This window comes from Phyllostomus discolor, chromosome 7 (genome assembly GCF_004126475.2).
Source record: "Phyllostomus discolor isolate MPI-MPIP mPhyDis1 chromosome 7, mPhyDis1.pri.v3, whole genome shotgun sequence".
Lineage (NCBI taxonomy): Eukaryota > Metazoa > Chordata > Mammalia > Chiroptera > Phyllostomidae > Phyllostomus > Phyllostomus discolor.
Window position 1 is genome coordinate 40,132,936 of NC_040909.2, and position 13,647 is coordinate 40,146,582.

At 43.6% G+C, this 13,647-nt stretch overlaps 1 protein-coding gene across 4 annotated transcripts in view; it reads left to right on the forward strand.

The window, feature by feature from the left end:
* The window catches only part of VGLL4 (vestigial like family member 4), a 151,858-nt gene that overhangs the window by 107,767 nt on the left and 30,444 nt on the right, over positions 1-13,647 (forward strand). For all 4 annotated transcript variants that reach the window (XM_028518257.2, XM_036030800.1, XM_036030799.1 and 1 more), the window contains one exon: positions 2,301-2,490. In XM_028518257.2, coding sequence (XP_028374058.1) covers positions 2,301-2,490 — 190 coding nt within the window. The remainder of the gene's footprint in view (positions 1-2,300; positions 2,491-13,647) is intronic.

The window sequence follows — 13,647 nt, forward strand, 5'->3', positions numbered from 1 at the left end:
TGTCATCTCTGTGGGATCTGGCAGTGTTATGTCGCAGCCCCTCGGGGAGCAGGACCGCTTGTGGTTCCTCTGTGGGCCTGTTAGCCCCCAGCTTAGAAGTCGCCGGTGTTTTCACAGTGTTCCTGTGGACTGTCTTCTCCGTCCGAGACCAGTGCGTCAGGCTTAATGATAGGCAGTGCATGAATTTGACAAACTTATAATGCCAGCAAGCATTGGAACCTACAGTGGATGAAAACTGGAGAGTGGAATGGAATGTTGTTCATACCCCAAGAGTTTTGCTTTTTGGGTAACAGTGTCTGCTCTGTGATGAGTGACTCTTCCTTTTTTGGAGTGATTTGAATTTGTTGCTGTGGTGGTGGTTTTCCATAGTAACTGCTGTTGCCACACATCTGGCATCTGATGAAATGGCTCCTAAGTCCCAGGGGTCCGCACAGAGCCCGAGTACTCCTCATCCCCTCACCCTGCCAAGGATGTGGAGAAACACTGGGCGGAGGGCGTGGCGGCCCTGGCATGGTGGCCCTGCCGTGTTGACGAGGTCTGATTTGCAGCGGCCGAGTTCCTGGGGGTATATCATCAGGGCTCCTCCAGAAGTTAGCTGGGGTTGCGGGTGCTTTACCCTGGAAACTCCTCCCTTCCCTGTGGAGCAGGCGAGTATAAGAAAGAGGGACATATTTGGAAAAAATATTTCTGATTTATCAAGGCATAAATATTAGCACTGCTTTGTTTGCTTGTTTGTTTGTTTAAACCAAAAATTACTAAATTAGAAGTAGAGGTCAACCAGAATCCTACTGAATTTCTGAGTGTAGCAGTCCAGCATAGGTCCTATTTTTTGGGCATTTCATGTAAAATGGAAAGTTCCAGTTTGCATTGGGGCCAAAAATCCCCCAAAGAAATCCTTACTGGAGGTGTATTATGGGTCACCGTATATTTGCTCGTTTATATCTTGGTGACTAAATTGGCAAAAGTTTTGTTTTTTCCTGGTAAACATTCAGAAGGTTTTTTTCCTCACTCCCTTTTCCTCATAACATCACATTTGTCATGTGTGCATGAAGCAGACAACTGTTGAAACTGTCCACACATCTGTGGTGATATGAAAATCAGCAGTGCAAACAGAGGTTTTCTTTCTTAGGTCGCGCGAGGCCTCTGCTGAAGTTGGCTTTATCCTAGCGTTACTCTGGAATCGGGACCCGGTCAGTGGACACTGACTTGGTCAGGCCTTAGAGACCAGCGTGAACAGCGCAACAAAAGGGTTATTACCGTGGAAAATTTAAATCTCCCTGCCCCCATAGGACTCAGAAAGCTTAAAGTTTTCTCTTAAAGTAATTGTAATTCTTGTGTATAAACCTAGAAGGTGTACAACCTTTATTATAAGCATACAGAGCATACTCACTTTAATTCGTGAGGCACAAAGCCTTTTTAAAACAGGAATGAAAAACAGCAAGATGTCAAGTCAGATCAACATGTGAACTCTAATTTGAGTGTCTGACTTTGGAAAATGTTTTAAGAACTGCACCCTTAGATTGAGCCGTGTTCTAAATTGTATGCAGAAACTCGGATAATAACATATTTGTAACATGCCAGTTCTAGTGTTCTCTAAGAACAAAACGTTTCTTTTCATTAAACAATGCATTTTTATTTCTTTTAATTTTGGGGGCAAATATGTGAATCATTAACCCGTAAGTTTTCCTTATTCTTAAAAAAAAAAAGCATACCAAAACGATAATAAAAATGTAATGAGTAAGAAAAGTGAGTTTGGTGTCGTGTTCTAATGAACCCTGCATTAGGTCACTCTCAGAGGTGTCGCGTTGAGCACCCATAAATCAGACGTCGTTTCATGTTTTCAATTAACTTTTGAGATGGTTTATGGTCAATACTTTTTTCCTATTACTTTATTGCAACTTTTCATTTTAAACTCTACCCTAAAGAGTCGTTGGAGAAACGGTAATTAGGTGAGGTGGTGGAGGTGTCAGCTAACTCTGTGGTGGTAGATGTTTTTGCAATGTACAGTATCAAATCAACACGCCGTACACCTTACGTAATGTTGTACGTCAGTCGTATCTCACTAAAGCTGGTCGGGGGGGAAGAGTTACTGTGCTAGAAAACCACGTTTATGTAAAATGTCTCATGCTTGGCAGCCAGCGCCATGCTCGGACCATGTTCTGAGAATGGCGGGCTGCGTGTCACGCTGCCAGAAACTTTCCATTGGGAGTAGTTTCGCAAGGGGCCGGGCGGGCAGGGAGCCGGGGCCTGAGGTAGGGATATTTCTCCTGCTTGGTGACTACATCATTTCTCTTGCGTAGGTGAAGCTGCTCTCAGGGGAGAACCCAGGATGCAGACCATCCCTGTGGTGTCTGCCCTCACCAGTCACCGCACAGGCCCCCCACCCATCAGTCCCAGCAAGAGGAAGTTCGGCATGGAGCAAGGGGACGATGACCTGGACTGTGAAAATGATCATGCTTCCAAGATAAGTCGCATCTTCAACCCCCATCTGTAAGTTCCCTGTTCTGAAGTGTGGGCATTCTGATTTCTGCTTGCGCGTGCAGTGCTGGGGCCACATTTCTCTTGCAACTTTGTGTCAACAGTGAAGTGAAAGAGCGGATAGTGCTAGTCTGCCTGGACATGGTATTAAAGAGATTTTAATAACTCCCTGAGAGATACCTTATTTCCTTCCCACTGTGTGTCTGACCGTTGGTGCATTTTCCTCATGGATGTTAAGGAACTTTTTGTTCCTTGGGGTGGTTGTCTTAAAATGTCTTTTCTTGCTGGTACTACTGGTGGTTGTTAGGAGAGTCAGCTCTTTGGCGAATGTCTTTACGTGCCAGGAACATGGATGGGATGGTTGGCATCTGAGCAGACTTCTGTAAAATGCTTCACTTAGTCTAGAATTGAACACGTTAAGAAGTATTAATTCTCACCTTATGTGTTCATGGTATGAACTTGAGATCTTCCCAAAGTAGGAGAGATGGCTCTTTGTGTTTGTGGTAACTTAAGGTCCTGTCCATTACATCTGCTGCGTGAGCCTGTTGCAGCCATTCTTGTCTTGGGGCCAGTCCTCGATGTGCCACGACTACTCTACACTCACGACGTGTATTGCTACATCTCTCTGGGGCTCAGTTTCCTTATTTATGTAATGAAAGGGTTGAGACGAAAGCTCTCCGGATCTGTGCAACCTTTACCATGTTTATATTTGGGAAACAACTTGTGTTTCTGTGCACTATGCTCCGGCTTTCCATTTGCACTCTCCTCTAACATGCACCTGCTTTAAAAAGGAAGCAGAATGCTTTTTCACATATTTTCAGGACTTGGAGACACCCTGCCAGGTGCCAGGAGAGTTTGCTCTGGCAGTGGTTGTAGCTGGTCCGTGCAATCAGAGTCTGGGGTCTTGGCAGAGGCAGGGAGGGAGCTCTCTGTATGTCCAGGTAAAAAGGTTCTTCTGCTTTCCCACTTCCCACGCATGAGTTAATGTTTTGTACTTATTCAAGACACTCAGTTTCCCTGGTTCTGATGTCCGAGGATGCTCCTATTTCTGGCAAGACCGCGAGGCTCTAAGAGTGAGTTCCCGTTTCCTCATTGGAGGAGGGGACCTTGCGCAGTTAGGTGGCGGATAGCGCCAGCAGCCCTGTGCTGCCTCAGCGGCAGCAGTCCTTGGCATTCCACACATTCCAGCCGCCTGGACTGTTGTGTGCAGTCATAAGACCCAGTGACAGAGGTATTTATCCTCCAATAAATCACCGCAGTGTTGGAGGCTGAGCCTGCAGTCTGGAGCCCTGGAATTTGCTACACTCAGGAAGGAATCTAGAAACAAGGCGCTGCAAAACAATGAGCTCTCGCAAACGCTCTTGGCTTATAATTTAGATCTCGGGCGGTCAACTATTTGGAGTTTATTCTTTTGTTACTAGGAATTTCTTTTTCTTCACACCGTCCTCCCCAAACCCAAATAAAAGACATTTGGTTTTGAGGGGGGGTGGTTTGGAAGGAAGGAAGGAGAGAGAGCCTTGAGGTAGTCTGTTTTGGGATTGCAGGTGCCTCAGTTGAAATCCTAATCTGACACCAGCTGTGCAGACTTGGACAATTACTTAATATATCTGGGCCCAATATCCTTCTTTGTAAAATGGCAGTGATTATACTTCATGTATAGAACTACTGTGAACAAGAGTTAAAATTTGCAAGGAGTTTGACGCAGTATAATTAATATTCAGCTCATGTAGGTATTGTTTTTATTAAGTCCATTATTCAGGTACTGGTACTGATGATAGAAAATAAGAATACTGTTATGGTGAATTTAATGTTTCAGAGTGCTGCATTTCAGTAAGAAATTCTGGGTTCAAATCCTAGCTTTAGTTTTCAGTGGGAGTAATCATAGTTCCTTCCTCATAGGATGATTGTAAATGCTTTAAAAGCACCCAACTGTAGTCATTATTAATAGTATTATTAGAATGTTAAAGCATTTTGAAAATGATTTTGTAATTCCTTGGGTTGCTACAAATATGACCTTGAAGTACAGGTCTATGGTGATACTATAAATGAAGTATAAATAATAAAAATAGAATTGCTAGATTTCTTGTGTAACTTACAATTGACATCATCATGCTAAGGCTTAGGAGAAGAGAAAACAGCAGCCACCCCCATGGGCAGACTCCCTGGGCCTAAGAAGGAAACGGGATCAGTGTGTGGTCTGTTTCCTCTGGTGCCACTTGTTTGCCATGGGATGGTTACTCACTTCGGCGGCATCACCAGTATTTCTGCTTGTGTTTGCTACGAGCTGGGCGACAGGTTTCGCAGACAGGCCGGAAAGATGCTGCATCTCTCAGTCTTGTGTAGTACTTAAGAAATACTGTTGTTTGACTTGATGAAATGTTTACTATTTGAGGGATTGCATATCCCCTACTTTTTATTTACTATGTCTAGGACCTTTTCAATAATAAATTACAGATTCATGTGTATTTGGAAAAGAAGGGTGTAGTATATTTGTTTGAGGAGCTTACAAAGTGATTTTTACCCTTTATCTTCTTAGAACATGTCAATATCATGCAATGAAAATGTATTTTGTTATTTTATCAGTAAAGAAAATCACTAATTGTGGAGGAAGAAGTGTTGTTGAAAAACAGTTTTGACAGCTAGCTAAGAGGGTCTTTAAGATGTATGCTTTGGCTGCATTTCATTACAACCATCACACTGAAATATTTTCCAGTAGAGAGATGGAGAGATGGCTCAGTGGCTCTGAGCCAGAATAGGAAGCTACAGGGTACGACTAGATTCATCGGATTTGGTTGGCGGTGTGGAGGAGTGTGGGGAGAGACGAGAGAGATTTCCTTTTGTGATTCTCCAGAACTTGGATATTGAGGATTTCTGGGCACTGGGTCTAGCCATGTATAAACCTGAATCATTTGAACTCTGTTTAATAGTTTTATTGTTGATATGGTGACCCTGAGAAATAAAGATACATACATATATGGTTTGTTTCCTAAGAAAACTGTTAACATGAATGTCTTTTTTGGAAGTTGAAAAGTACTCTGTCTGCTACTTAAAAAGAAAGTGGATTAAGATATGAGGCGCAGGGGCAAGGGGGTTGGGAAGAGCTGGGGTTCCTCTCATGGAAATGTCAATAAGTAATTTTTCACGTGACCTTGGTATTCAAGTATGATTTGGTAGGGAAGAGCTCTCCCTTTTCTCCTGCCTACCTGTTATTCATTTGGACTCATGGATTCCTATTGTATTCAGAGTTGTAGCTGCCCCTGATTTGGCAAATAAGGGTTCTCTTTGACTGGCTCTTGTGTGCTTGTTGCACGCCTCCGTTTTTTTTTTTAATTGAGCACTTTCTTATTTTCTGGCAAACAAGATGCTCATCTTACAACCCCCCTCTCTCAGCCATGGAATCAGCTGTTTCTCCAGAGTACCCTGGCTCCTCTCCGGGGGGAATAGCATTTAGAAGCCAAGATCTGGGTGCCAGGTGTTGTGGTGTTATTGCCTCTGGATTTGAGTTGTCTGATATGGTAGGCATTAGCTACATGAGGCATTTAACATTTAAAATTTAATAAAATAAAAAACTCAGTTCCTTAGTGGCACAGGCCACATTTTAAGCTCAGTAGCCACATGCAGCTAGTGGCCACCGTACTGGACACTACATGTACAGGACATTCCTACTCAGAAAATTCTGTTGCACAGCAGTGTCTCTAGACCCTTTCAGTGGGAAGAGCTAGGAAATGATGAGTTCATATTAACACTCCGGTGTTCTTCCTCATCCTCCCCTCTCCGTATTTCTGTCTCCCTGGCTCCCATCAACATCATTGCATCTCCCTGTTGTTCAGTCCTACAGTGCACCTAAAATAGTTTCAGAATTGCTATGGTCATAACATTTTGAAAAACGAACCTATTAAAAAGAGTTCAGGATTTGTTGGCAGTTCTGTTCATCCCTGTGCTGAGGGAAAATAGTCAAAATACCAACTTTAAAACTTACTTCTCCCCACCTTTCAGTGTTACGTTTATTAGCATGTGTGTGTGTGTGGGGGGGGGTTCATTAATTTGTTTCAATTCAGTTGTAGGTTTTTCATCCTTATTGTTGATTTCACTTCATTTTTTGAATACGTAGAACATTAACATGCTTCTAAAAGTCGAAACTGTTTCACAGTATATGTGAGTCATTATGCTCTACACTCTTTAACTTAATACAATACTGTCTGTCAATTATATCCTCATAAACCTGAAAGAAAAAAAAATCAAAGCCATATTAAAAAGTACTTAGAGCCCTGGCTGGTGTGACTCGGTGGATCGAGCACCAGACTGCAAAGCAAAGGGTCGCTGGTTTGATTCCATGTCAGGGCACGTGCCTGGGTTGTGGGCCAGGTCCCCAGTAGGGGACACCTAAGAGGCACCCACACATTGATTTTTCTCTTTCTGCCTCTCTTCCCTTTTCTCTAAAAATAAATAAATAAAATCTTAAAAACAAAGTACTTAGAGAAGTGTTTTTTCCTTCACTGTACTTTTCACTTCTTTTGTTCCCTGCCCATATAGGTGATTATCGTTCTTGTGTTTCTCTTTGTTAAAGTAAGCAGATACGTGAGTGGTTTCTTATTTCCCCATCTTGCTTACACATAAGTTAGCACTAACTTTATGTAGTTATTTGAGCTTTGGTGGGTTTTTTTTTTTAAATCCTCACTTGAGGATATGCTTATTGGAGAGACAGACAGACAGATGGACACAGACACTGATTGGCTGTTTTGTATGTGCAGCGACTGGGGATCAACCTACAACCTTTGGTGCACAGGTTGTCACTGATCAACTGAGCCACCTGATCAGGGCTTGAGCTTTGGTGTTTTCTTCTTCTTCTTTTTTTTTTTTTCTTCCTTTTTTTTTTCAGTTACAGTTGTCCCTATTGTCCCCCCCGCCCCACCCACCACCCCATTACTCTCCCCTGCCCTATTCACCTCCCACATTCAGTGTGGCCCCCCCCACCCCCATTGTCTTTGTCCATGGGTCCTTTTTTACATGTTCCTTGATGGCCTTTCCCCCTCCCCCCATTACCTCCTCCCCCACTCCTCTGGTCACTGTCAGTTTGTTCTTTATTTCTGTGCCTCTGGTTCTGGCTTTTGAGCTTTGGTGTTTTCATTCTCCGATGTATTGTGGGAATCTTTTCCTGCCAGTTCCTCATCCTTGTTCACAGCTGCATAGCAGTCCACTGCAGGCACGTGCCAAAGTTCATTCAGCCAAGTCCCCTTCATTTGGGCATTTAGGTAATTTCCAGTGTTTCATAATATTGGTACTGCAGTGGATAATGTGCATTTGTTATATTTTATGTTTTTGTAATACAGTAGAAACTCTTGAAGGTTAACAATTGTTGTAGTGTTATAGCATGCTAAATTCATACTGGTTTTGAGACTTTTGAGGTTGCTTGGCTGTTAGAACCTAGTGAGAGTTCTGTGCTGAAAACAGTCTAAGATGACTTTCAGAAACGAAGCAGTTTTCAGCTTCGTGTGTGTGCACATTTGCAGTAGGGCTGGGCAACTGAACTGTTTACTCAGTCACCTGCGAAAGGATGAGGATATACACGGAGTGCTTAACTTTATACTGGCCCTGTGCTAGACACTTCAAATGCGTTATCTCATTTAACTCTCACATGAAAGGTGTCCTTTTAAGATGGTGTGTCTCACTGTGTGTGTGGGGTGTGTGTGTGTGTGTGTGTATTTGAGCTCCACTTACAGAAGTAGAAATCAAGAGGATAATGTGTCCAAAGTGGTAGAGCTGGGATTAACCCTGCTGTGTGTAGCACCAAAATCAATGATCGTTTGATTATGCCACAGCTTTGTCTTACCTTAGACATGATTACATGCACTTAAAGATGGGCATCATATATTTAGCATGCCACTTGACCAATCAAATGTCCCACACACGGCAGGTGCTAAACAATTTGTGTTGAATTGCACCCGCTATCCAGAGAATGTGCTCTCTGAGCTCATGTTCCAGTTGGAGGTGTCCCCTTTTTGATCAGTGGTGTGCATTTGCAGAGTAGTTGCCCCTGGCCTCAGAACAGGGCAAAACCCAGAAGCTCACACTGGGATCAAAGCCATGGACACACTAGCCTTGTGCAGCAGCTGGTTAGCTGCTGAATGAGGAAGGGCCTAGTGAAGGAAAACATTCCCTCCTCTCACTGGTGGTGCTCTTTTGAAATACTGTCCTGGTGCGAAATGTGTCCATTGTTGTCTTTGCTTCTGTGGCCATTCCTTTGAAGTTGTCTCTCAAGTTCCTGTAGCCAACTCTGGTTTATCGTTGAGTGCATTATCCAATCTCAGGACTTACGTTTCCTTTGCTCCTCTTCTTACACGTCTTCCTTTCTCTTTCTCCTTTGCTTTCTTTTTCTTCTTTCCCCCCACTCCCTAATCTTAGCTATTTTCCCCTCCTTGGCCCTAGTCACTTTACTCTTCCCTCTTTAAGGGTGAATAGAAAGAGAGGGAAGACAGACAAACTCAAAACCAGTAATTCTTTCATCTTGACAAGAGGTTGGGGGAAGCCTTTGAAATCAAGTGCTGGGCATGTAATAGAAACAATTTGAAAAATAATGATTGTTGGTGGGCTCAAATGGGTCTGGGGGTTTTCCTCTAGGTTTTGTTTATTTTTTTGCAGTGGAGTTGATTGTGTGGTGTTCAAGAGTGTCTCTGACAGTAATATTTGATGGTTACCCCTGGCAACATCATCTGTCACGCTCCCCTCTTTGGTGAGTCCGTGTTTCCTGCATCTCTTTAGCACCTTTGGTTTGGACGTATGTGGACATGCTTACCAAGAAATTATGTATTCTACAAACTCCATGAAAATGCAGGAAGCAACTCCTCATTTTAAACTGAAACTAGACCCAGAGGAAATTGAAAAGTTGGTATTATTTTAGTCCCTTGACCCAGCTGGGGCTCTGTGAGGTAAACAGTAATACATCTCTGTAGACAGAGCTGTGCCACTGTTGTGTTCATGTCTGCATGAGCCTCAGAGCAGGTGAACTTTTCATCACCGAGGAGGGTGAGGGGTCAGGATTCAAGGCATCCAGGGAATCGTGACAGCCGTTGTGTCAAAACTTAGTAACAGGGGCTATTTATTGAACCTCAGTGCGTGTCAGGCCCTGCACAAATGCTTCCTGAGTGTGATCCCATTGCATCCTCACAAGCCCGTGATGTGGAAGCTGTTGTACCCCCTTTCACAGGTGGTAAAACTGAGTCTCAGAGTGGTTCTGTAACTTGTTCAAGGTCGCACAGCTGGCCAGTAGGTAACGGAGCCTGGAATCAAAACCCAGGCTGGCTGTTCGTGGAGTCCGTGCTCTCAGCAGCCATGTTACCTTTTATCAATAGCATATGTGTCCGGATACTGTGAACCAGTTGATACAGGTCCTTAACGCCTTAGAGATTTAGAAGCTCTAAGTACTCTAAAAACACAGTCAATGGATGCTTTGGAGATAAGGGGTGGAGACCATTTTAGCACTCAGGAACAAGAATGGGGGGCACGAGGTGATGAAGGTCGTCAGTAATTGAAAGTTCTGTGAAGGCGAAACCCTCCCAGCCAGCCAGTGGTGGTTCCCTCCAGAGACACGAAACGCTCAGCTGCTCGTCTTCTCCTGAGGAGGTGCGACGTGGTGTCTCTGCACAGGCCCGGACCCTGTGAGAACACGCAGGGTTTCCTCAGACTCAGGAAAGTGCTTTCTAAATCATTCTAGCTCTTGTTGAAAACATCTGACCTAATTATAAGTTAGTGGCAACAGTAGTAACGTTAGTCTAAAAGATTCAAACTGGAGTGTTTTAAAATTTCCTTTCAGAGCATCTTTTTTTTCCCTTTCCAGATTTCATAAATCAAATACTCCTCTTGAAATAGAATCCCTCAGACTATGTGCCTTCTCTTTTTCTCCCACACCCTTCCTGGCATCCTTCAAACTTGGGAAGTTTTAGCCCTGAAGTTCTCTATTCTTCTGTACTTTCACACACAGTCTTATAAGTACTCCCACAAACCTTCTGGGATATTTTAAGAGGATATTTTAGAGCCTTAATTTTAGTTCTTCTAAATAACTACGTAACTTATAAACCAAGATATTATTAAACAGGGATTTTTTAAAAGTCCCCCCACCGTATAAAACAAGTATGTGTGTTTATTTAAAAAAATAAATTAGAAGGGAGCCTGGGTCTTTAATAAATGTTTCCCGTTGGAGAGGTGTAATCTAAGAGCTGCCTCCTGTGAGACTGACTCTGCCCCTACACCTCAGTCTTCGCTGTGGGTCAGGCTGAACTGGGTGGAGACGAAGCTGGCTTTTCATGGCCGCTCCCACGTGGCTTTAAAGGCGCATCTGTGTGTGACATGCAAGTGTTTTGCTAATGGAGTGTGGTACCTTTAAATAAAGGTCACAGGCCTTACCTATGTCGTGTGCATTTCTTGTTTGTCAGGCTAGAGGCTTTTTCTCATTTTCACAGTTCAGCCAAAAACAAAGACCTCCTTATCCGAGCAGGGAGCTGTGTGCTCTTGAGAGCTGACATCAGCCTTTTCCCAGCAGGCATCACTTCTGCCTTAAGAGTCTTTGCGGAGAGCTGGGAAGGCAGATAGCCATCCTGCTACTGGCATTTTTCTGGCCAAATAACAGAGTGAAGAAATGCCAAGCGAGCCAAGAGTCAAGGGAGATGAACAAAAGGGACTGATTGTGTGTCTATTCTTGTCCTCATTGGGGGCCTCAGTGGTGCTCATTCTGTATCACAAAGGTTATAAAACCAGGATGAGAACCTTGAAAAGGGAGGACTTTTTTTCCTAGAGAGGAATTAAAGAACATTTGGGATATATCAGAGCTTTCATTAGCGTGTGAAAGTCACTTTTTAAAACGACACACTAAAATTGGAAAAAGGAGTGTTTTTAGACTTGTGGATTAAGTCAAAGGCATTTGTTCAAAAGTTGAGGAAACGGAACAGCACAGGGTTTGCCCGTATCCCCTCCCGCCCTGCTCCTCCGAGCACTGCAGCCCTTTTCAGAGCACTGCTTTCATGAAGATGCTTCTGCGCCGGGAACACCAGCGGCAGCTATTTTTATACACAGCTAGAGGATTAATCTTGATGTTGTTTTATGACCACACAGGCCTCTTCTTACTGCAGTACAAAGCCAGTCTGTCCTGAAAGGCTGCAGCGTGCTGTCACTTCAGTGGGTTTGATTGAGGACCAGAAAGGGGAATGCTAAGAAATGTGCCTGTGTGCGAGTGTTGGTGGTTCTTTTATTTTCCTCTAGGATGTTGCTTGTAAATCAGTCATTTGCCTGTGCTACATGCAGTTGGAACAGAGTGAGGTAGTTTACAAGCCCCATGTTCTGTGTCTAGTGTTGTTTTTATTTAATAAATGCCAGTACTTGATCTCCATCTTCTTTGGTGAATCGAATCAATCAATTTCTCTCTCTCTCTCTCTCTCTCACACACACACACACATACACACATTCATTCTCTCTCCTTCATTTTGAAATTTCTTCACAGATTGCTTCTACAGCATAATTAGAGAACTTAATGTTGCAGTAATAATGTTCTGGGTCTGGCAGTAGCTAGAAACCTTGCCAAACAAGGGATCTGAATTCTGGATCCAAGCTTTCATAGCCCCAGCAGAGGCAAAATGTGCTACAGAACAGAAGAAAACAAAATTTGCTACCATACTCTCCTCTAACTTATCTAACCTACTGCCTTCCCTTCCTTGAAGAGACCTGAGAAGTACAACTAATGGATCCACATAGAAATCAGCTCCAGAAAATGGGTCAAGGCCAAGTTAGTTGAGGTCACTTTACAAGCAGGTTGGAAACCTCTTTGCTTCCCTAAATTCGCTCCTGTCCTGGAGCCCATCAAAGAATGACTGTGGAGTTTTCTAATGCATTAGGAGTGGTTTCCTTGGTTACACACCACCACTGAAGTGACACCCCCCACCTGGCCGCTTTGGGGATTCAAAGAACCACTACCCATAGATTGTGTCAGAACACTCTTGCCTCAAGGTGTTTGAAGGAGAAAGAATGTTCTCTGGACAAAGGTTGGGAAGGATTTAACCTGATCTTCCGGGTTTGCTCATGTGCGTTAGCACATTTCAGACTTTGGGAAAGTCTGATGTACAGAAACATTGGTCAGTCAAGCATCCCTCAAATGTAACTGGCTGTGGAACCTTTTATTCCTTTTTCATGAGACCTAATAGGACTATTCCAGGGAGCACACTTCCCTACCAGAATGAATGTTTTATTTGGTTTCAAAATACTGTTTAAACATTCATACTGACAAAGCTTGGTGCTGCACAGCTTAACTATTGTAATGAAATTATTGAATAATTTCTTTAAAATATCTTTTTTTAAAAAAATTCTTTTTTTTTTTAATTATTTATTTTTAGAGAGGGAAGGGGGGGGAGAGGAGAGAGAGACAGGGAGAGAGAGACATCAATGTGCAGTTGCTGGAGGTCATGGCCTGCAACCCAGGCATGTACCCTGACTGGGAATTGAACCTGCGACACTTTGGTTCACAGCCCTAGCTCAATCCACTGAGCTACGCCAGCCAGGGCGAAATTATTGAATAATTTTTTGATTTGGGATTGCTGAGTGACATCTTTCGTGCCTGGGGCTTTCAGGGAAGTTCACCAAGTCTGGAGAAGCTGAGGAAGCTGGAGGTCTCTGTCTTCCCTTGACCTGGTGTCCTCGTCTTCCATCTCTACGTCTTCCTTCCTCGTTGTGTCTAGAGAGCAGATTATCTCCTCTTTCATCTCTACTCTCCAGTCCAGTGCTGTGATCTTTACCAGTAGTTTTAATGGAACTTCCCTCCCTCATTCACTTGTGTCCTGCTAATCACTTGATCCAGAGGAAATCTGCAATTCCTTGTCCTGCTTGACCTCTTTTCCCGAGTAAGTCTCTTCTCTCTTGGGTTCCATGGACCCTGACTGGTTTTCTTTGGATCCCTTCCCACTTTGTGTCCACTCTACTCAGAATCATCCAAAGGCACATCATTATCACCGTTCTCCAGAGCTGTACAGGCCCTCACAGTGAAGTTGATGTTGCCAACTCATGGCTCGAATGACCACAGTAGGTGGATGATCCCCAGTCTTGATGTCCAGCCAGCAGCTAACCTTCACATTTGTAGAGCTGTCTGCCTTGAGGTCCAGTGAAGCAGTGGTGCTTCACTGGAATTGATTT